At 44.0% G+C, this 23,895-nt stretch overlaps 1 protein-coding gene across 1 annotated transcript in view; it reads right to left on the bottom strand.

Annotated features, from left to right (window-relative positions):
- The window catches only part of PIGK (phosphatidylinositol glycan anchor biosynthesis class K), a 452,024-nt gene that overhangs the window by 256,732 nt on the left and 171,397 nt on the right, over nt 1-23,895 (bottom strand). The window contains exons 7-8 of the mRNA XM_069232253.1: nt 14,571-14,688; nt 7,322-7,432 (exon numbers count right to left, since the gene is read on the bottom strand). Of these exons, the coding sequence (XP_069088354.1) occupies nt 7,322-7,432; nt 14,571-14,688 (229 nt within the window). The remainder of the gene's footprint in view (nt 1-7,321; nt 7,433-14,570; nt 14,689-23,895) is intronic.

Raw genomic sequence — 23,895 nt, 5'->3', positions numbered from 1 at the left:
TGGAAATGCAAACACCTAGAAAGAATTTGGCAAAAATCCTATGCTGAAAGTGATAATACTTTTTATAAACAAGCTCTGAAAGGATATCACAAAAACTGTCATACCTCCAGAGCTTCTTTTTCTCAGATAAAGTTTATAAAGCTCAAAACAGCCCCAAAAACCCTTTCCAGGTGGTTAAAAGCCTATAAAGAAAACAAAGAAGAATAAATTGGCTGATATTCAAGCCTCTTTCATTCCAGGTGATACCACAGACAGCTCTAGGAAGGTGGAAAAGGCAGCAGATACTTTATGGTGGGGGAAAGAGGGTTCAATGTCAGATAGCTTTCTGGATTGTTTATGAGAAATTACGACCCAGAACCTATAAGGACATCTTCAGATGCTGAATAATGGAGATCAACCCACGAGTCCTGCCCTCCCCTGTGCGTTGAACAAATTTGCACCTCTGGACCCTGGACATTTACAAAGTTCTTAAATGCCATAAATTCAGGCTCCCCTCTAGACCCATTCCCCTCCCATGTATCTGGGTAAGTTAGACCTACAAGTGCTGGGACTTCTAGCACAGCATCTGAATGCCTCTGTAATGGAAGGGTATGTTCCCAAGGCATGGAAGCACACTTTGCCCAGTTGAAGATGTCTAGGTTTGGCTTTTTCAGCAACAGCCTGACCAAACTACAGACCTATCTCCCATCTCCGGATACTGGCAAAGATCTCTGAAAAAAACATAAATAAGCAGCTTACAATGTAAGTTGATTTCAGTGATCTTCTCCATCAGTGCCAATCAGGCTTTAGAGCCAGACATGGTACAGAGGCAGTCCTACTGGCAGTCCGAATATCTTACAGCTCAATTGGTCAGAAGCAGCACCACTGCTCTGATTTTATTATACCTAAGTGCTGCATTTGACACGGTTAGTCATAACCTTCTGCTGAAAAGATTAGAAGACACAAGAGTGCGTGGCACTGCCTCGTGATGGTTCAAGTCCTTTTCTGCAAGTCTGTTGTTTTCAAATTCACACAAAACAGCATTGTTCACAGATCTACTCACTACCCCTTGGGGTATCACAGGGCTCGACCCTCAGCCCAACTATGTTTAATATCTATGTATTCCTTTGTCAGGTGTGGTAGAGAGCTATGGTTTGACTCTTTTCATAGGCCAATGACACCCAGATGGTTGTCTCTTTGGCAGCCCAAGAAAATCAGAATGCAGGTGCCTTAAATACCTGGTTATCAAAAGTGCTTGGATAAATACTAACCACCTCGAATTGAACAGTGACAAGACCGAAATCTTGGTGATAGGAAATCAACCCCAGTTGTGGGGCTCCCATTTGTGGCCAAAGGCTCTTGAGACTTGCCACAGCTCCACTGCCAGCTGTTATTAATTTGGGCATCTGGCTAGGGAGCAATTTTTCAATGAACACTTAGATCACTAAGGAAGCGGCTTTCTGCTTCGGAATGCTTAGATGGCTAAGAAAGGTTCTTGGCTGCCTTCCATCCTCAGCATTAAAAACTGCGATACACGTGTCAATCTTCTCCTGATTAGATTTTGGCAAGATTCAGTATCTGGGTGTTACTTGTGGTGCTCCTAAGCGACTGCAACTAATCCAAAATGCTGCCATGAGGCTGATTCTTAAAGCGCCAAAATTCACTTTCACACCTAAGTTTTTCCACAAGCTGCACTTGGCTGCCTGTAGAAAAAATAATTAATTTCAAAGCATTATAGTACAAGTAGAAACTACTATCAAACACAGGCTCACCTGGTGTCACCCTCCAAACCACATTGCTCTCTATGATCTAGCAACTCCAATCTTTCCTCAATTCCTAGAGTAAGAAGAACACGCCAGGGAGGCAATGCGTTCTCCTATCTAGGTTCCAAACTACGGAACATAACTCCACAGTGACTGAGATCCTGTCAGTCTCTTTCCATTTTTCGAAAACAAATAAAAACCTGGCTGTTTGAGTAAATTATCCTATCACTCTCTGAGAAAGTACCAAGTGAAGGCTTAGCACCGGGAAACCCATTGAGGGTAACTGCACGCTTTACAAAACACTGATAATAATAATAATAATAATAAATAATAACAACAACGATAATAATAACAATAAAGTAACTCCAATGTTATCCTAAGGGAGAGGTAGACCTTGCAGTAGGGAAAAACTAATTTAAAAGTTTTTCACTACCAGGACATATAAAACTTTTAAGTATATGTCCTACTTTTTAAATAACAGCACCTGCCTTCTGAGTTGTCCCGGGCCTACTCTAGGGGTGGCTTATATATATTAAAAAGGAAGGCTTGGTCCTGGCAAAATGTTTATTTTGCCGGGGGAAATGGCAGCTAAAACTGCACACAGGCTGCAATGGCAGGCCCAAGACATGTATAAAGGGCTCTTTAATGGATGCACAAGAATTGTAGCAGGCCCACTTGTAGAATTTAATTTACAGGCCCTGGCACATGCAGAACTACTTCACTAGGGACTTTTAAGTTAATTAAACTTGCCAAATTAGGATACGCCAATGTTACCATGTTTTGTGGCGTGAGCACATGCACTTTAAGTGTGAACAGTCCTAAGGCCAGCAGAAATAACATCAGCAAAATTGGAGGAAGGCAAAAAGTTTGGGGAAAGATCACCCTAAAGCTGAGAAGTCTAACAGGGATATAACAGAGAACTCTAATTTGGAATCAAAGATATATTACTGTCAGACAGCAGTCACAGAACATAGATTACCCAGCGTTCACAGCAAATGCGCAATGCAAAATGCTCTCTTCATGGACTGAGCTTCGAACCGATGTTAAAAGAATGAAAATATATACAATGGGAAAGCTAAACTCCTGAGGTATGACATGCACATTCCACTCTCACTCAACCAGTGGCAAACCCAGCAACTGTACATACTAATCAGCCAGTACCTTCTACTACATCATATGTAACATACTACCTTGAAGAGCGGGAGTGCAAATAATTCAAACCTGAAGAGCGCGAGTGCCTATAATTCAAACCTGAAAACCTATGCTCAAGATTAACAGCTGAGGGTCAATGGGCCAAAAACCCAAACCTATATCCTACAGTACCAATCCTTGTCAAATATATTCTACATTGGCAAAGTCAATAGGTATCAATATTGCAAGAAAATGCTGAAGCAAAAGGGACAGGGAGGTGGAGGACAGCTATGGAGTAGCTGGAGCAGACTTTCAGTAAAAAAGCAACCAAAAAAGCTGAGTAGGATGAGGATGGGCAAAAAACATATGCACGTGAGGGGAGCAACTGAGAAGGTGGCAGGATGGGAGGAGAAGTAGCAAAAACTATTGACCAGCGATGAGGCACCCTGAAAGGATACAAGTCATCCAAGCAAAAGGATGGTAAAGAAGATGCGCTTTAACGAAGGAAAAACAAAAGAAGAGAAAAAGAGTCATGGAAGAAGAAGCAGGCAAATGACACCAACTTGAGAGCCAACCAATGGTACGTAATGGGCTGTCCCAAAGTTCAGTTTTTTGGTGCAGTACATTATAGCACCTTCAAAAACAATAGCTAAAAGCGGTATGTAAGCAGGACTTAAAAACAGTCAAATAAATAGACTTATCCATGCATAACACATGAATGATTTAACCATATGAATAAAACCCAGCCTAAGGTGTTAAACATATAATCTAATGCTTTAAACATATACTCCACTTGAAAAATATCGTTTTCAGTGGAATTTAAGCTGACAATAAACAGTGCTTTCAACAACACAAACCACTTCAACGTCAGATCATGACTCAACTGGGCTAAAATGCAGGTGCGATGTGCCAAACGTGCAACAGGAAGAATCTGCAAGCCCTAATGATTGCACTATACAAAGTAACAGCTCACCATGTGTGAACGTGTTCGATTTTGGTATGTCATTAGTGCTATGAGTTTCCCAAAAGACAACATAGTAGGGATCTCCCAAAACACACGCACACCTTAACCACTGCTTACTGGCAGCAATTTCTCTCTATCACTGAGAATCTTAGTTACAAATTCATGTACGTGTAAGCGATTTCTTTTATTTGTTTCATGTAACTGAGCAAGTCTGCGGTCTGTCTTTTTTATTTAAATGTATCTGTAGATAAAAACATAGAAATACAAAGTTGCATTTACATAGGCCTTTTTTACCTTAGTTGGAGATAAAAAAAGTTTTGTGTTAAGGGTTACTGGATCAGGCACATTGACGGTGATATTGAGTGTTTATGAATGTTCATGCAGAAGTGAATCTGGACTTTCACTGTAACCATTAAAATGATTTTGAGCTCAAGGCCTGCAACGATAGGCCATGTCAAATGCAATATCGGGCAGGGGTGTTGAATGAAGGACCTGTTCAAACATCAGACTCTGCATTGAGAGCATGCCGGGATACTGGGACTGGAGTAATGAGTGTAGGTCCTGCAATCAGTGCTCAGAGTACAGTGGGTGTGACTGAAGTCTGTGTCTAGTAACCTCTCGAAATAGCGCTTTTACATGTAGGGCCTTGGTGAAAGCCAGCCACTGCACCCAACGCTCACCAGCCGTGGTCAAAGGGGAAATTAAATCATGCATTACAACACATGTGTGTTTGCAGATGAGGGCTGTAATGCGGCTATGCAGGTGTTCACCATTTTCTTTTTGGATCGGGATGCTTTGGTAGATGCTCGCTGGTAGGTGCAAGTAAAGCTTTGTTAAGTGTCTGTTCGTAAGTGTGTGGAATTGTGTTGGGAGGGTCATGGAGTTGCAAGTGGATAGGATACAAAAAAAGACGACAGGCCCTGAAAAAGTAACGGGAGGAATTAAGAGCTAGATAGAATATGGCGGGGGTCTCCTCTCAAGGGTATGTATGTTTGTATAATCTAGAGGTAGAAGTCTAGGACAGCTTATGGCCTTAAATACCAACAAGAAAGCAGACCCTGGATGGACTTGTTTTAACTGAATGAGAACAATTATTATTACTATCCGATCTGATGTAGTCAAAGCAAAGGGTAGATAAGGTAAAAGGGTCTGGTGGCAGAGTGGACTAATGCATCCACTATAGGGGCCTGCATTTCGCCTCATGGTCACAGGTTCAAATCCTGGTGGGTCCACCCAGCCTTTCATCCTTCCGAAGTCGATAAAATGAGTACCATGGAGTTGAGTGAAAATAAACATCTGTTATTCTGCGCCAAGATGTCCACATGTGAACATGCGCTTCACAAATACACGTTAAGTTATAAAGTTTATTCAGAACATGGCTCTTCAATTAGTTACATCAATTGTCAAAAGTACAGAAATGTAATTCAGTTTTTATTCTTTTTAAGGAACAGTACAAGACAGGCTGCACAGAACATAAAGTAAGATATACCACAGAAAAATATAAAAAATATGGTTGGACCCTTTAACACATTTCATAAAAAGGTTTGAACTTTAATATGTTCATGATTGAAGCCCTGCCGTCAGATTGGCCAATTCATTTTCTAGTACACTCTTATATAGACATTGATGGCCTCAGCTCAACAATGCTGACAGCTGGATCCTCTAGTGTAGCATGTTAGCCCGTTTGAGTCAGCGAATGGAAGGGAGAAGAAGTACTGAAGCACATCATCGAGCTTCTGCTCAAGAGTACCATGCTCTTCGGCTAGACCATGGATAATATTTTCTTTGTCTTAAAGATTTGACTATATTGGCTAGCTTTCCAAGCTATGCTATGCTTCTTCCTTCTCTACAGGTTTCTCATGTGTTTGCCAGAAAGATTCTAATTCATCTTACCATGGGCACGTGTGGTAATCCAAGGACCCATTTATAGGGCAAGTTTTGGAAAAACAAGTATAACATATCCAGCCAAGCCACCAAAGCCTTACTGTTTTTATTGGATCAGGAACGGTGAAAAGGTTTGGGTCAAGTCAGATTTGTATCTATGAAAGAGTAATGAGGGTGCACAAAAGCTGCATGATTGAGCTTGCATCTGAGGATTATGATCCCCACTGTGATTATCCCATTACAAAGGAACATAGTATTGGTTCTTAGTTTTGACACAAGAGATAGCCAAATCGTTACTAGGTATGCAAAGATTTCAATTTTGTCTCCCTTGTCTTTTTACAGACTAAGTATGTATCTGAAGTACCATTACCAGGAACTGGGATCTGAATTCTACTCTTTCGCAGTGTCCAATTCTGCTGTTGCACAGGGATATGTAGTGGCTGATGGTAGAGGATAACCTTGTTAAAGGCAGCATACTAGCTCTTGCATCTCCAGTGATTGTGACCTCTGATGTCATGGCTCTGGGATTGGGGGAGGGTGTCACTCTAGGTGCAGACTACACAAGACTAATGATCTGCAGATGAACCCAAAAGGCTTCAATATAGAGAGAAGCTATGACAACCTTTTGGCCTTCATGATATTTGTGCTGTCAGGTTACAACCAGTCAGCAGCCATTAAGATGTATAATATGGTCCCAAAGTCATATGTAAACAAACATGGAGGTACTTGGTCCAGGGTAATCTTGTAGTGCTGATCTGCTTTGAGGCAGGAGAGAGCCTGCTTTCACTACTCTACATCGTAATAGAAATAATACCCTGTGGAGAAAATGAGCAGAGCATTCCCCCCTTCAGTGGTTCTCTCTCGACTTTGTGTAGGCATTTCAGTGTACCAACAATAAACCTGGAAGAAGAAAGGTTTGGTTTCCAATGATGGTGCTAGTTCAGGGAATTCATCATTGCTATTCAGGCCTCTAAACATTCTGGGGCCCTCATGGCATATAGCTTACTTTAGGTATTCTGAAGAGTTTAGTGGAGAAAAAAGGTCTTTATCACTGGCACTGAGAGACATCTTGCACTTCCTCAAGGACAGTATTCAGTTAGGGATGGAATCTTCAATCCAAAGAGATCAATTGGCAGTTATCTGGGCCTTTAAAGAAACTTAGGTTTAAAGGAAATTTAAGAGAATGACATAGGTTTGCTAACACATTATATAATCAACTTACTTTAACTCTCTGAATCAAAACTATGAGGTAAAGGTGATCTTTTCCTAAGCCTTGCAGTGCTGACATTCTAGAGAATACACACCCTCACCAAAACATTAATTAACATTGGATCTGTGTAGATAAAATCCATAACACATGTAGAAAACAACCGCATGCAAGCCTGCATTATTTATCTTGTGCATGTCAGAAAAAAATCATTAAGAGTTTTAAAAGTATGCATGTATGTCTGACTTGAACGTCCAATAATGAATCCCTAATAAATAATAATAAGCACTAATATTAACTAACTCCTTAGAAATTTCCATACTCATCAAAAATATAGTTCACATTTTATCCACAGCATAAACGAAGGGCATACAGATAAAATGCATATCTTACCAGGTCATTCATATTAGCCTGGCTAGCAGGATTTATTTCTTCTAAAAATTCCAAGACATAAAACGTGTATCTATCCATGAGGTGGACTCCAATTCCAAGATCAGGTTGGTGCTAAACGCAAACAACATTTTTAGTGGCTAAAGATCAGACTGTAAAGCATGAATCAAAAACATCAAACATTCAGGAGGAATCAATTAACAGGAATATGAAGAGGTACCATGTGAGAGCAATTCAATGTTCATATGGCATTACAAAATGTTTCAATATCAGCAAATCTCTATTTTATAAATGACAAATTCTCATCTGCTTGTTAATAGCAAAAGACAAAAGAAAATGGGTTTTATACATTTTGTATAGTCTTCTGCATGTTCTATGAACTCAGTTCAAATACTTGAACTAAGTCACACCGCTCCTTCTTTGAAAGTGCCAAGGCATCCTAACTCACCCACTTCACCCATTTCTCTTACTTTCCTTCATCAGTTTTACTCACTTGCAAGTAACTTGATCATAGGCTTATGAAAACCAAAAATCTCTTGAGTCAAAAAATTAAAGATCCAGGGTCAGGGGTCTAAATGCATGGTGCAGCTGTAAGAATTGACTATCTCACTGAAGCATGTTCAACTTGAGTTATCGCTCTTGGAAGGCCTTGTACCCAGATTGTGATCAAACATTCATTTGACATGTGATGCCTGCATTCTTCAATTTGTAGCCACTTTAAGTAAAGATGAATCTAGCAAAATAAAAACTCCAGCCAAAGGAGGAATTCAGAGTCTAATCAAAGACCGTCGTCCAAAAATGCTGAATGTCAAAAAAGAAAACTACCCATAACCATAAAGGGAGAAAGATAATAAAACCAAGTAGATAAGATGCCCCACAAGTCAAGAGACGCCACAGTGCTGATGGGAGGAGCCATAGAGTGGGATGAACCCAAAAGCTTTAGAGAACAAGACTCGAAAAGTAACTGCAAAAGGAACATGCAGCAGTCAAAAATCACAAAAAAGGCACAGAATGCTGAAGGACAATCTACACACAGTCTTGCAATGAACCACAATGCCAGAACTTCTGCCCAAAAAAATAAAGCACAACAAAACCCCTCAAAGGGACAGCCTTCCACAGAAATAGATAAGACTATTTTGGAAGAGACTTTGGCCCTCATTATGACTTCAGCAGTCTTTTCAGCAGACTGCCGAAGTCATGGGCGCCAGAAGAGCACCATTGCTGGTGGTCTTCCAACCACCATATTACGAGTACTGAAGGATTTCCACCACAATTTGAGCGGAAATCCTCCAGTAGTCGTGCTGGCAGTCGGAGGCACATGGGCGGTTCCACACCAGCCCTGCCCCGCCAAAAGGACTCTACCAGCTGTATTACGACCTTTAATATGGCCTGGTGGTGTCCTGATCGCGAGGCGCTGCAGGCGGTAGAAGCGCCTGTTCCTGTTCCCTGCCGGATGACCTCCTTGCCGGACAAGGTAACTTGATTGTCCGTCAGGGGAGGGGGTGTGATGGTGGGGAATGTGTGCGTATGTGAGTGGGTGTTGTCTGAGTGTGTGAATGTAGGTGTGTATGTGCGTGTATGCATGTGTGTATGGGTGTTTGAATGCATGTATGATTGTTGAAGTGAATGCATGCGTGTTGGAATGTCTGTGTGAATGCATGCTGGAATGTGTGTGAATGTGTATATGGATGCATATGTGTGTATGTATGTGAGTGAATGTGTGTATGTCAGTGTTGAGTGTATGCGAGGTGCATGTGGGTAAGTGTGTGTGTGTGTGTGCATGAATGCGGGGTATGGAAGGGGCAGGGAGGGGAGCCTATGGAAGGGGGGCAGGAGGGGAATCTGGTAGGGAACAGGGTGGTGGTATGGGGGGTTCTGGTTTGGAAGGGGGGGGTCGTCTACCAGTGTTAGGAAAGAAATTTCCTGTCACTGGCAGCCTTTTCCGCCAGGGTTTTCATGGCGGTGCTACCACCGCGGAGACACTTTCCACCAGGGTCTTGATACCACCGGCAGTCTTCATTGGACCGCCGGGTCAGAGATGCTAATCTCCGGCCCGGCTGGCCTACCGCTCTGGCGCTACAGGTGGGGATGTGGCGGGTTTGCAGAGGCTAACCCACCACACTCATAATGTGGCAGACTTCACCGCTGGCGGTAAGGCCGCCACCATGGCCCTGGCGGTCTTCGGACATCCACGGTCATAACGAGGGCCTTTCTGTTTTGTTGCATGGGCCCAATTAGCGTTGAGAGAGAAAAACACAAGAAATGCTTTCCAGAGAAAAGAACATCTTGCATCCCAGACTCTTGTGTCCCATTTCTAAAGAAGGGCATTCTCAGAACATCAGCTGTGACCCCTACATCATTATGACCAGGTTAGTGGAGGGTCAAATCATTTCCATCCTCCAAAGGAATGGTTATGAACATACCCATAGTAGCAAGCCTTAGGAAAAGGATGGAAATGAATCACACCAACCTGAAATACGAGGCCTCGAGGGCACAAATGATATAGTAAATGGAAACACACAGCTTGAAAAATCTCGTGCTCGCTGTGTTCAATCAAAATACACAATAGGAGGCACCCAGATGAATGGGGAATAGCTGGACTGCTTAAAATGGCAGACGTGAAAGAGTAGTATGCTCTACCTTGACAGCCTCATCTATCATAATCCTGTGACCGTGGTAGGAAGCTGTTGGCTGTTCCTGGTCCCTGCCACCTCCATGGAGGCTGCCTGACTGGTTTGAGGGGATTCCAAAGTGGATACCAGGCCTAGGCCGCATGGAGCACTAAATGATGCATGGCTGCCACACAGGGAGTTCGTAGCACAGTGGCGGTGTTACAAGGGGATCTCCCTCCTGCCCAGTCTTGATGCTTGTTACAGATCACCCACTGTGCCAGTACAAAAGAGCATGGTCTGTGCCATTTTGGGAATGGCTGGCTCCAGGAGTAGCGGGGGTAGACTGGGAGGAGAGTCAGTTGACTGGCCACCTAGTCCAATTTGATTTCTTCCCTTGGGCCTGCCACAGAGCTTCTGTACACTTGGTGACAAGAGAAGTGACCAGAACAGCACCACTGGACCCAGTGGGTGATATGGTTGACTGATGCACTGTCCTTCAATCCTTGCCCACATCAGGCCTCCACTGATTTCTACAATCACTGAAGGGAGAAAGTGGGCCCAACAGCTCCTAACAGTACCCTCAATCTGTCCATAGTGGCAACCCACATCTCAGTATATTAGAGAGCTCAATTTACTTTCATCTGGGCAGCAGGTATTTATTGCTGAATTATGCCTGGGCAGGATATCCCATTTCAGTCTTATTAAACAGGGCACCCAGATTGCTCCTTTTCCTTACCATCTGACTGTGATTCGGAGTTGGGATACAGTTGTAGCTTAAAGGTTGTCCCAGTGTCAAACTTACGGATTTTAGATGACTGTTCCAACTACATAGAGGCAGAAGTGATGCACTGGTGGGATGCTTTGTGCCCCCTGGCCATGGCTATGCTGTGGCATCGTATCTCACCTAGTGCCTTAATGGCCTTATAGGAGTGGGCCCTATTTACCTGTTAAATGCACGCAAGTTGCCCCCTCTAATGTATGTCCCCTGCGTTCATGGATATGACGGCTCCCTCGTGAACATTGGCTGCTCATGACTAGCACAGTCAAAAATTAGTTGAAGGTTTACAACGGGGGCAAAAAGGGCCACATTGTTTCCCCACTGAGTGCCTTCCTTTGGTGAACAGCCAGGACCAATAATAGCCAAAGTCCTCAATTTCTGTGACAAAGGTCAAATATTGAAAGTCACAACAAAGGCCGGACACTACAGTGTGAAATAAAGTAGACACCGATATAAACTTTGGGGGCGCTGATTTGCCAAGCATCAGTGATGAGTGTCAACAGTGGGGTAAGAGAACTAGGCCTAGGACATGCCCTACTGTTCCTTGCAAAGCTCAAAATTATTGCAAATGCTGTTTTTATTAGGATGCCAAGAACTAGTCTGAACAATACTCTGTTGTGGGGACTGGTTCTTCTGCCCTGCCCTCCATTTGCTATCACCTGAGTGAAGGACAAAAGCACCCTGTGAGGCGGCGGTCTGGGCCGAGTGCCACCACCTTGCTGCAGAATGACAAGATAGAAGGACCGAGCTTGTTGCCACAGTGTGTGTATACTTACTTCATCACACAACATTCCAGCAGTTGGCTTTGACTCACAGTCAGTGGATGAAGACACCACACCTTCTTTAAAAAGTCTGAGGTCTGACCACCTGCCACTGGTTACTTCCAAACTGTGGATGCATTTATAGAAGACTGAATTGCGGGTTCTCTTCCTTTTCAGTACTGAAACAAATGGCCTGTGCCATATGTTACGATACATGTAAATGAATAATCATAAGGTTGTAGGACTCAGACATGATAACCAATAGCAAACATATACCAAAATTGAAACTTAGAAGTTGAAATCTAAACAATGTTTGAGTAACAAGTGGCAAATTTAATTAAACTGATGTAAATTTTATCACGCCACTTGCATTTATTCCTTATATATGGGACTCATATATACTTCATCAGGTTTGGCAACTGGTTGGGAATTCCTCCACCCTGAGTAGTTTCATATCTCATTGCATTGAAGATTAAATGTATTTCTTGTTGGTGCCCCTCATACGATCACATTTGCCAAGGGCTGAGAAGGATTGAATCTACAGGCTATATTTTGTGGCCAGGGACCCTTATTATTATCAGGAATCAGGGGGTTAAGACCCCTGGTGTGGCCACACCAGCGTATTGTGGTACAGTCAATAAGTCAGTCCATCCTTTAGAATGGGAGACCAATAATCCATTCACACACGTATATTTGAAAATGATTAGGACAAGACTGCATTCTATGGTTGACAGTTCACAGGGTAATCCCAATTCTTGAGAAAATCATGACAGCTTTCCGATGTGCAAGATTGAGGTGCATATATTAGGATACAGTTAAATTCTCAAATCAGATCAGTGAAATACTCCTAGTGATGATCAGTCAACACGTGTTTCGCCCCATACTGGCTTGGAAGCCTGGGGCTTTTTCAAGGCGTAACGTATAAACGTCGCAGGGGTGCACAGCATTTAATTACTCATTAGTCAAGCAAGCCTGACACGTTCATCTACATATAAACTGGACATGGTCTGGAACTATATATTGCTATGAGTCACATGTTCCCAGATCTCTATGTTCTTGGGGTCGCATGTGGTCTGGCGGGAACCGAACTGCTGTGTATGTGGGTGAAGTTTGTTATATATGCAGCATTCACTTTGCAGATGTAAGCTAGCTGCCTCCCAAGATCACGCATTTGCCTATTTTCTGCACTAATGACGTGCTTCCACAATGGTACTACAATGTCCTTCTTTACTGCAATCAGTTGAAAGCTTTCCATATACCATAACTGATTTTGGCCTGGCGGTGGAAGGACCACTGGAATGCAAGGTCAGTATGAACTGCAAGTGACATGAGTAGTTGAATCCTGACACATTATTGCATCTGACTAAGGTAATGATTTGGTATTGTTATTTCAGGTGTTCTCTCATTCAGCTGCACTCTATCAGTTATTGTATGAGTGCAAAAAGTTGTACCTAGGATACATATAGCAATGTATCTTAATAAATATTCTAGGTAATGCTCTTGTCTTATTGACAGGATAGAGGTTTATTTATTATACTGGAATGTTTGTTCTATCAAGTGCACAGAACCTGTTAAACTAAGGTGACTCAATTTTTTCTTAGTATGCCAATGTTGTACAGATGTGCACTGCACTTCTTCTAAAATCAATAAAGTTCATTTTGTTTAAAAAAAATTAAGGAGTCACACAGGTGATGTGGTCCTACTCCTCAATAGCCAAACAATCTCAAGATGTGGTGGCCCTTGTCATGTGAGGAGTCATTGAGGATACCTCATCCACAAGCCCTGAGCCAGGTAAAGGACTTTTCATGTAGGTGAACACACAACCCACCTGGTCATTCCCAATAGGACCTTCATAAACACTCTTCCAGATATCCCAATCCTCTTTGCAATCATTCTCCTGAGAAGGGGTATCCTTCACTTCTCTACCTATAGAGGTAGCCTCTCTACATGGGAAACTGATCAAATGTAAAAGACTCACCAGGGACAATATGTAGAAGGATAGGACTACGAAGTTACTCCTGGAGGCTCTATCGGAGAATATAACATTAAAAATAAGGGCAGACAAATCTATGTTTCACTGTTCAGTGAACTGTCTGAAAGAAAAGTAATATTGAACCCTTTACAGAATCCTTTTGAAGGAGTCTGCATACAATTGCATACAACTGACAGAATTCAGCAGGTCTAAGTACTACCAAAAATGAGGCCAGAGGAAAATCCACAAGTTCTCAACATGGGACAGAGCTTAGAGCTTACAGTTATGCAACCAACAGTGCCCCTGGAATTGGCCATCCTAGTACTCTACATCCTAAAAGGTTTGCCATTAAGAAACCTTAATCTGACAAAGGGTTCTCTGAGAGACTAAGTAATGGGTACCAATGTTCCCTTAAATTAGGTCTGCAGGAAAATGCATCGTCTGGTTAGAAAGTCACATGAATGACCATCTAGAAGAGTAGGCAAGCTGCACAAGACCGCTAGGGGGTTACACTGGATGTGTTGCCTACCAGAGGTAATCAATATCTGTTGGTGGAACAGCCATTCAGTGGAAAGAAACCTGGAATGAAGTCTTGATGGAGGGACAGAGTCATGGTTGACTATCCAAAAAGGAGTCCTCCAGGATTTATCCTTGAAGGCACCTGAAAGGGACCAATGCAAGCCCAGTAATGAAGGACCAAGATGGAATACTAATAGGACCCAATAAAGTTCCCCAGAGGGGACCTTAGCATTTTGGGCTAGGAGGGAGATGGAGCACTGGGGTGTGTGTGTCTGTGTTTCTGTGTCGATATACTACTTTAATACCACTTGGTGAAGCAGATCTATAGAAAAAAAAACTAAAAAGATATTACTGACAGATAGCAAATAATTAATAAAAGCCATGCTACAAGTTGCTTGCTATGAAGTAATCTTCATCATGAAAATTGGTGTTAAACAATTTGGGTGAAAAGATTTCAAAGAAATGGTTCATTTAAATAGTTTTTCCCCTGAAATCACATACAACCAGTAATGGCACTTGAGAACTAGGAATCACTGGTGGTTAAGTAACTCACCGATTCCCATGCCGTCAGACCTACTAAAGATTTAGAGGGACAAATTATTGTGCTTACCGAAAGAGAATCTTCTCCAACTTGGCTACTGGCAAGAGCCATAAGATTAGGAGAGTAGAAACGTTCATACATGGAAGCTCCTTGACACGTATCAATGATAAACAACAATTCATTGTACCTGAAAAATAGAAACAAGTCTTTATAAATTAATTTGTTTGATGAAAAAACACACCTGCTTTATAAAGCATTGATCAGGCTCCAAGAAACAACTAAATCAGAATCAAGATACAAATTAATGTTCGTTTAAAATCAAATTAAGTCAAACATAATGTGTTCAAGGGAAGCCCAAAGACAGAAATAAAACTTGCAGAATGCTCAAAAACGCTAGCCAGTTTCAGCATTTTTAGTTTGAGGGACACTCCTTTCCAAATCCTTCGACAATGTTCAGTAGGATAGCACCAACTGTGTTAAGCCAGATATGCTGTGCAGAGCATACAATCTCAGTGAACACTTTGGACTGGAATAGTAATCAAAATACTTGAGTTTTGGAGGTCCGTGAGCAATTAAAGCAAAACGTGCATGTTGTGCAACTGTATCCATTGGTAATGGATGTGTTGGCCTTCTTCGGTGGTTCTCTATCTTACTAAGCTCAATAAATTGAACCAAATAAGAGCAAAGGAATGGAAAGACGACTCTTAAGTTCCTTCACCACTGAATTGTTTTCAAGAGGTACTGCCCATGGAGCCAAAGTCATGATTGTACTGACACCCCTATTGCAGGGTCGAAATCCTTATGAAAAGTAGGCAAACACAGCATACACTAGACAAAAAGCTATTAAGCATTAGAGACATAGGGGGTTATTACAACTTTGGAGGAGGTGTTAATCCGTCCCAAAAGTGACGGTAAAGTGATGGATATACCACCAGCCGTATTACGAGTTCCATAGGATATAATGGACTCGTAATACGGCTGGTGGTATATCCGTCACTTTACCGTCACTTTTGGGACGGATTAACACCTCCTCCAAAGTTATAATAACCCCCATAGTCTGCTCCAAATGCACTGCTACTAATCAAATTTTAGGTTCGCAGAAGATGAAAATGACCCAATCCAGGCTTAATCCAAAAGTGGTGAATAGATGTACAAGGGTCAGAAATATCATCAAGGAAACGTTTGCTGTGACTCATAGCTAATAAGAATTTCAACAGCCTTGATCTGTTCCCCGACCAGCTGTCCCGCTTGCTGGTAGTGGAGAGGGCGCATAGATCACTGGGGCCGCGGCCCCCGTCTGGAGCTCCCCCGCGTCCTATCATTATTCGGCTGCTGAACGATTCTGCGACTGGCCAGGGAGCGCCGCCCAGTGATATATAAAAACACTGAATTGAACTTTTTTCCAGATTACACCCCTGGAGTGCAGGCGGCGCGCAGGGCGTTCTTACCGGCGAAGCGCTCACTGGCCCAAACTGCTGCTAGGTTCTCGCTCATACACCCGGCGAAACTAAAAGGTGCAACATGGTAGGTCTCTACAATTCTTTACGGACCCGAAGCTGGCGGTGAGGTATGCCAAGTCTCTTCCTCGGAAGCCTGAAGCGATGCCGGAAGCTGGGAGTGCCGCGGAACGAGAGTCGCTGAGTGATACTGACTGATCGTCACTGATTATTTTTGTTTTTCAGCAGAGAAGACGCCGCTGCAACTAGTTGTGAGAGGCACTTCTTTTTTGTGCCGCTTGTCCTGAAGACACTCCTTTTGTGCTGGGCCCCCGCCTGCCCTCCCTGCCTGATACTAGGCGGGTTGGGCGGTTAGCTTCCTCCCTCTGGATGAGTCCCCATTATTTGCATATTTGGGTAATTGTGGTTTTTGGAGGGAGGGATATGCCTTTGACCCGTTTGAGGGGGGGGTCTGTGTGGGTGGGGGGGGGGGGCTTTGGGGTTGTTGTATTGTGTGTTTTTTTGTTTCTCATTTTATGTTCTGTGGTTTTGGGAGATTGGCCGAGATGGAGGAGTGATGGAATTGCACTGTATGTTCGCTGAGGAGAACAGATGACACAGATGAGAGTCTCTGATTCGCTGCTTAACATAGAATGTGCGTGGCTTGAATGATAGACGGAAGGTGCGCCTTATGTCGGCATACGTCAAGAGGCAGAATATAGATATATGCATGCTACAGGAGACACACCTGGTGGAGAGTACCTTACATTATTTAAAGGCGGGATGGATTGGGGAATGGCACAGGTCTGTATATTCGAGTTATGCTAGAGGCGTGGCGATTTTGTTACGCAAGGGATTGCAGTGGCGCACTCGCAGGGTGATTGTTGACCCATTGGGGCGGTATGTTCTGCTTAGCGGAGTGCTGATGGATTGGCCATGTCGCCTCGCGTCGGTGTACGGGACTAATTCGGATGATCCTGAGTTCTTTAGTGAGGTCTGGCGACTGATCGAGTCTCTGGGGGGAGGAACTGTGCTTTGGGGAGGAGACTTCAATGTGATCCTTGATCGCTTTTTGGAAAGAGAAAGTTCGGCCCGGACACAGCGTACTTCTGCTGCTCGCGTTTTATCTGCGGTTATGGATGATGCGTCATTGGTAGATTTGTGGTGGATGAAACACCCTGCGGTACGGGAAGGCACTTGTGTTAATTTTGTACACAATAGCTGGTTGCGTCTTGACTGTTGGATAGGCTCTCGCCATGTGGATTTATGGACCCGCTCAGTTGATCACATGGCGCGCACGCTGTCTGACCACGCCCCGGTGCGCGTAGAGCTGGAAATACCCAGCGGACCTGCTCAGGCCTATATGTGGAGGTTGCCGTCTGAGGCACTTAGAGACGAGTTGTTCTGTGAGGAACTGCGTCGCGATATAAATCAATTGTTACTTTGAACAGAATGTGGGCACGGTGAGGTCGGTTGGTACGCTGTGGGAAGCCTTTAAGGTGGTTGTACACGGGATATGCATTTCGAAGCAGCACGGCGTGCTGTGGGCGTTGCGTTGTGAGCTGGCTGAGTTAGAGGGCCGGATTGCGGATCTGGAGGCTCGACTGGTGTTGGACTGGTCCGGAGCCACATTGGCGGCCTTGAGGGCTGCGGTCTCCGCGTATGTAGAGGCTTCTTTGTGAGAAGTGCATTTTTTGGGGAGATTTGCATGGGCCAGGCGATACGGAGAGGGTGATAGAGCCGGACGCACTTTGGCGTATCTATTCCGCAGGCTGTGGGCTAGTGGCTATGTGACTGAAATGGAGGATTCGAGTGGGGAGCGAGTGGCGGTACGTCTGAGGTTCTGAGGGTCTTTACCACCTTTTTCCAGGATCTTTATTCTGCTCCCTCTGCGGTGCCTGTGGAGGTGATTCAGGGAAATTTCTCTGACATTAGCCTCCTCTGGTTTGACAGGGTACACAGGGAGTACTTTGATGCTCCTTTTACTATAGAAGAGGTGAAGGCTGCTATTCAGAGCATCCCTGGAGACAAGGCCCCTGGGTTGGATGGATTGACTTCGGCATTTTATAAAGAGTTTGCAGACATTTTGGTGCCCTATCTGCTGGAGTTTTATGGCGAGGCATTGCGGAATGGAGTGCTCCCGGCCTCTTTGCGCGAGATGCTTATTGTCACGATTCTAAAAGCCTGGGAAGGCTGCAGCTAGCTGTGATTCGTACCGGCCCCGGTCGATGATTAACATTGATAATAAGATATTAGCTAAAATGATCGTGGCGCGACTGCGGCCTCTTATGACGAAACTGGTGCTCCCGGAACAGTCGGGGTTCATACCGTGGCGGTCCACGGCACAAAACGTACGTACATTCTTTGCTGTTGCTGGCTCAGTGCCCGTCGATGATGGAGCTGTGGCGGTGTTTTTGGACGCTACTAAGGCGTTCGACTCATTGCTGTGGCAATATCGGTTTGCGCTCCTGGAGAGAGTGGGGATGAGTAGTCGCTTTGTGAACTGGATACGTTTGCTATAGTCGCAGCCAGTGGCTCGCTTGAGGGTGAACGGATGCGTGTCAGAGCCTTTCAAGGTGGCGCGTGGAACTAGGCAGGGTTGCCCCCTGTCACCATTGCTTTTTGCGATTGAGCCTCTGGCAGCCTTTATGAGACAGCACCACAACGAACGGGGACTGCCGTTCCACCAGAGAGCGATTCTGATTTCCATGTACGCTGATGACGTGGCACTGTATGTACGGGATCCTGTGCGAAACCTGGATGTGTTGCTGGACGAAATCGTCAGGTTCGGAGACATATCTGGAGTGGCGATAAATTGGTCTAAGTCGGTTGTGCTGCCTCTGACGTCTGGAATGGCAGAGTGTCGGTCCCGCTACCCTATTGTGTGGGCGGACAGTCCTGTTAAATATCTGGGCATCTGGTTGAGCTGTGATGCTGACTCTGGCTTGCCAACTATGGTAGGGCCATGGTAGGGCCATGGCCTGGCTGGACGACAGAGTCACGGCATGGCGATCCTTGCCATTGTCCCTGACTGGACGGATTGCGGTGGCTAAGATGCTTGAGCTGCCCAAGTTTTTGTATCTGTTTCTCAACCTTCCGCTGGTGCTTACGGCTAGTTTTTTGCAACGCATTTGCTCCGCACTGATCCGATTGGTGTGGGCGGGTGGTCAGCCTCGCATAGCCTGGAAAACACTAGTGCTGCCATTTGAGCTGGGTGGTCTTGAGGCCCCTGATCTGGAGCTCTATTATCTCTGCGCGCAGGCTCGGTTTGCCTATCACTGGATCAACCAGATACGTTATCTGCCACACCTGGCTCCTGAAAGTGATGCGGTGTGGCGGATGGGCTCGAGCGAGTGTTGGGCAATTTGGACAGGGCTCGTCCTCGGGGCATTAATACGGTGGCCTCCACGGTCCGGGCTTGGTCGGGTTTGCTGAAGCGTTCTGGGATAGATGTGCCGTTTGCACCGTCTATGCATGTGATGGCGGCGGAGATAAGGTGATGTTTCAGGACTAGCGGCTGCAGAGCTTCCTACGGGACTTTGATCTGATAACCCTCGATGATTGGTTTGTTGATGACAGATTGATGTCCCTGGAGGAGATCCTGGGGGATAGACCGGCCACTGCTCTCCACCGGTTCTACGTGTTGAGGATATGTGCTATGCTGCGCGCTCGATACCCCTGCTTGCCCGCGACCCTAACTTCTTTCTGCGCACTGGAGGTGTTGTGGAGTGTGCGGATGCCTGAGAGGCTAATCACTAAGCTGTATGGCAGTACGCAGGGGCAGGGAGAGGGGACGGGGCTGTCTGTAAGGATGAAATGGGCAGAAGATGTGGGTGAGAACATCGCAGAAGATGTTTGGAGGATGTGCTGTACGCATATGAAGGAGTTGTCACCAAACTATAGATTACGCCTCATACATTTTAAGTTTTTGCACCGTCTGTACTACACCCCCAGAAGTTTATGTGCTATGGGGCTGCGAACGGATGATACCTGTTTAAGATGCTGCTGCTGATTTTATGCACTAGGCATGGACCTGTCCGTCAGTATGTGCCTATTGGGGAAGGGTCTTTCGTGTACTCTCTGAGATGATTGGGCTGGAGATTCCTCCGTCTCCCTTGATGGCGCTGCTGGGAGGGGTGAATGAGTTTCAGACTACAGTGCGACGCCTGGTTGGCATGATGTTCTTGTTAGCTAAGCGCAGGGTGGCAATCTGCTGGGGCCGGGACCGGTCTCCCCAGATATCGGATTGGCTGCGAGATGCCGCTTTTTGCCAGGAACAATTAACAAATTACTGGGAGTTGACTCCGGTTGGCTCCAGGCCACGAGACATCTGGGCACCGCTTTGATCCTATCTTGAATCTGCGTCTGTCTGAAGAACCTGCTGCGGATGGGTATGTTGAGGTAATGAGTGCTGTTCACTCTACAATGGGAAAAGGTTGTACAGAATGGTTGCTGAGAATTGTGCTTTCTCCTCCCGGCCTGCTCTCTCCCTTTATTTTTGAAGTTTTGCTTTCCTTTTTTTCCTCTGTTCTGCCACAACTGTTTGGTCCTGCCCTTGGACTCGATGACCAGGTAGGTCCTTCAGGCAGGGGCATACTACTATACAGACATGCGGCACTGTTTTTTGGTCTCCCTCTGCCTGATTCATAAGAGTTACTGAGATGTGGGGAGCTTGGAGATCCGAAGATAGATTAAAGTAGCTGACTGATCTATTACTGTAAGGACCAAGGTGGCATTTTAGTTATCTTGTTTACATAAAACTATAAATAAATAAATTAAAAAAAACATTTCAACAGCCTTTTGGTACAGTAATATTGCAGCAAGGAAATAGCAATATAAGGGACAATATTTACTGTGTGCTTTACTACCACATCTTTCTGTGTTCCGCACCTCAGATTGTGGCATAGCCTGATAATACAACATATTTTACCCCATTCCGAGGTATGAAAAACCCTGCGATGTTCTTCTCAAATTCATAATATGGGTTCAAATTTTGGTTTGTAACCATATTGTGATTCCCAATGGAGTTTTGCTGACCGAGGCATTCTTCTTTCACATTGTATTCACTAGGAACATATTCTAGTGTGTAAATTACAGGAGGTCTAAAGGGAAAGAGGAAAAAAACAAAACATGTACACATTTCACTGGCAGTGAGTGTTTACTTCTCACCGTGACCTAACAAGAGCCAAATAAATGTGCACCTGGTCTGAACAAAGTCACATTTTCACAATATATGGATAAAAGGCAAGGTCACTGCCATGCAGATAACCAAATGTATTGACCTTCAGTTCTGATGACCCTGATAATATTGGTTTTAATACATAAAGATACAATAACAATACTGTATTGGGGAGTCTATGACCAGCAACTCAAATTTATGTTAAGAGAAATTGCAACTAATCACCGCTATAGTAAGCAGAAAAGGCTGCGTACAGACATCAGTTCTTACATACTTTGGGCTTAAATCAAAGGAAATAGGTTACAGAATGAAACTGCATTGGCTGATATTTCCCCTGTATTGCGCTAATTAAATACCTTCTTTGTTATTAGAAAGACAATGTCATTCTCATCAAGGGAAAGGTTCCGAACTTTGACTTTATGATCCTGGTTCAGGGCTGAAATTATAAGCTAATACTTTCTATTTCCACAAAATAGCACATCTCTGGATCACACAACAAGTAAATACGTTCTACAGCATACCTCTTATCATTGCCAATTAGTGAAAGGAAATCTTCTTCGGGCATTGGCTAAGCAAGAAACTGTATTAAATTATTTGTGCTCGATAGGACGAGATTAGTTCGTGCTTGTCCTCCAAGTCACTGATGATGCTCTAATTAAAATAATTAAGAGGGTCGGTATATAATATCAAGACTAGCAGAGTCTTCATAAGACTAAGTCCAAACCAATCGAATAAAATTACGCAAAACAGATGCCAAGTTAAACTTTATAGGTTTAGTGAAAATTAAGATTACCAAAGGCTAAAAAGCTATCTCCAGACGTGCACATTTTTTGATAATGCTCTTGGCACACAACTTAGAAGAGAGTTCCTACAGTCCATGTCCATGGCCACTGCAATGCTCTAAATACCTGACGGTTAGCAGGAGAGAAATTCTGTTTTCTTTGCACGACAAAGGGTTAAGTGACTATAGGTCATATGCAACTACTACCTCAGCAATGCTAGACTACCATTTTTAACGTGATAGTAATATTTTATTTAATTGTAAATATAAGGTTTGTCATCAACCAAAGCGTGTTTGCCATATGACATTCAAATAAAGGCAAAAGAATCAAGGTTGAGGATAATCTAAGAAGAGTGTCTCTGACACTGCAAAAATAAATTCCAGTGACATACTAGGGACTGAAGATCCACAAATGCAAATGTTCCCGGGCTCTTGTACCAGTAAAACACATTTCTGTTTGATCTTCCTACTGAACATAGACAGAATAATTGCTTACATATCAATCTGAGGGTTTTGCAGAATGTAATAAAAGACTACAACGGAGCTAGATTGACAATAAGTGATGATGGCATCGGAGCAGCCATGACCTAATGCAGTTTTTTGTCCCAGGGTGGTAAGGTAACATTCAATGTAGTGTTGTGTTTCAAGGCCTCTGGAACAAGCAATGTTTTGACATTAAGATGCAAGAGCAACCACTACCTGAGGTCTCTAAAACCCACTAGTCATAAGGTAAAGTTGAACATGGCAGACTCCTGCTATGCTAATATTGCTCCATCGGCATCTTACTGCTATAGATATTTGAAACACGTCAATGGCATTGGGATAAGTGAACATTACCAGGTGGCAGGTAAAGTAGGCACTCATTAAGCACTATCACCCGATTAGGGCGAAGACTTCAAAATAAAGCAACAGTTCTGCATCTTGATGTTGTCCTTTGTCTTCTCCTGATGACTCATTTTCTTACTTATTTAAAAAACAACTGAGAGGAGAGAATTAAGAAAGGAGAAATACTGGATGATAGAACTTTTAACAGGGAACATGGCCGAAGTTCTTCTACTTTATTTTTAAAATACATATGCACAAGATGTCCAAAGAGGTGGCCTATAAAATGCCACCTTAGCTCCCCAAAGGAAAGAATGAGTCGGAAACTGGAAGACTGTGAATGAAAAGTATTTAATGAAGAAGTCCATTATCTCCAGTGACATTTCCAAAATTCCTCCCTTGCATACTTGGAACATTTTCTCTGGGAGAATTGTGCATTCTGTACAGGTAGCTGCTAAACCCACAACTGACACCAATACATTCACACATGTCGCTGTACAATAGTTTCCATAACACACAGAAAGGTAAAAACGGGGAGGCTGAAACAGTAGTGCTGCGTTGCACCTGTGCTAATCATCCCATTTGTATTGTATTGTATTGTTCAATCACACTGAGTAGGACATTTGAAGTGTGTTGCTTAAGAGAACATAACATGCAGATTTTTTTTTCAATTCTACAAAGGTAAAAAACAAGTGGTAGGGACAACCAGAGCACAAGATGGCTGCAAACTCTTGGAGCACCTATACAGAGATCAATTCCTCATCCTTTTGGCATGCCTGGTATCTGCCTGGTCTTCTCTGGGGTGGTTTGATAGTTGGGAAACTGGTGCACTCCTGATGGTCTAAAAGCTGGGGCTCTAATTTGGTGAAAATCATCCACTTTCTCTTACTGGACTGCAGTGGAGCACAATGTGCATGGAGACCACTGGAGCTGGTAGTTGTGGCCCCAAAGGAAGATCTTCTCCCATTGTGAGAGTCATGAGTGGCTGGGGACCATGGAGAGAAGCCAAACTTAACGAGGGAGAGGAATAGCATAACCAGAGTGCCATGTCTTGACAGGGAAGACTGTTTCTGCATCCAGAGTGGCAGATCGGTGTATGAATGTGCCACAAGAAATAGAAGGCTGACCGCTATTAAGCAAAGGAAGGCTACTATCATTAAGTGCTGCCAGTTCTAC

The sequence above is a fragment of the Pleurodeles waltl genome, chromosome 4_2, assembly GCF_031143425.1.
Source record: "Pleurodeles waltl isolate 20211129_DDA chromosome 4_2, aPleWal1.hap1.20221129, whole genome shotgun sequence".
NCBI classification, from domain to species: domain Eukaryota; kingdom Metazoa; phylum Chordata; class Amphibia; order Caudata; family Salamandridae; genus Pleurodeles; species Pleurodeles waltl.
Note: the sequence above shows the minus strand (reverse complement) of the source record. Positions and strands in the feature narration are given on the sequence as shown.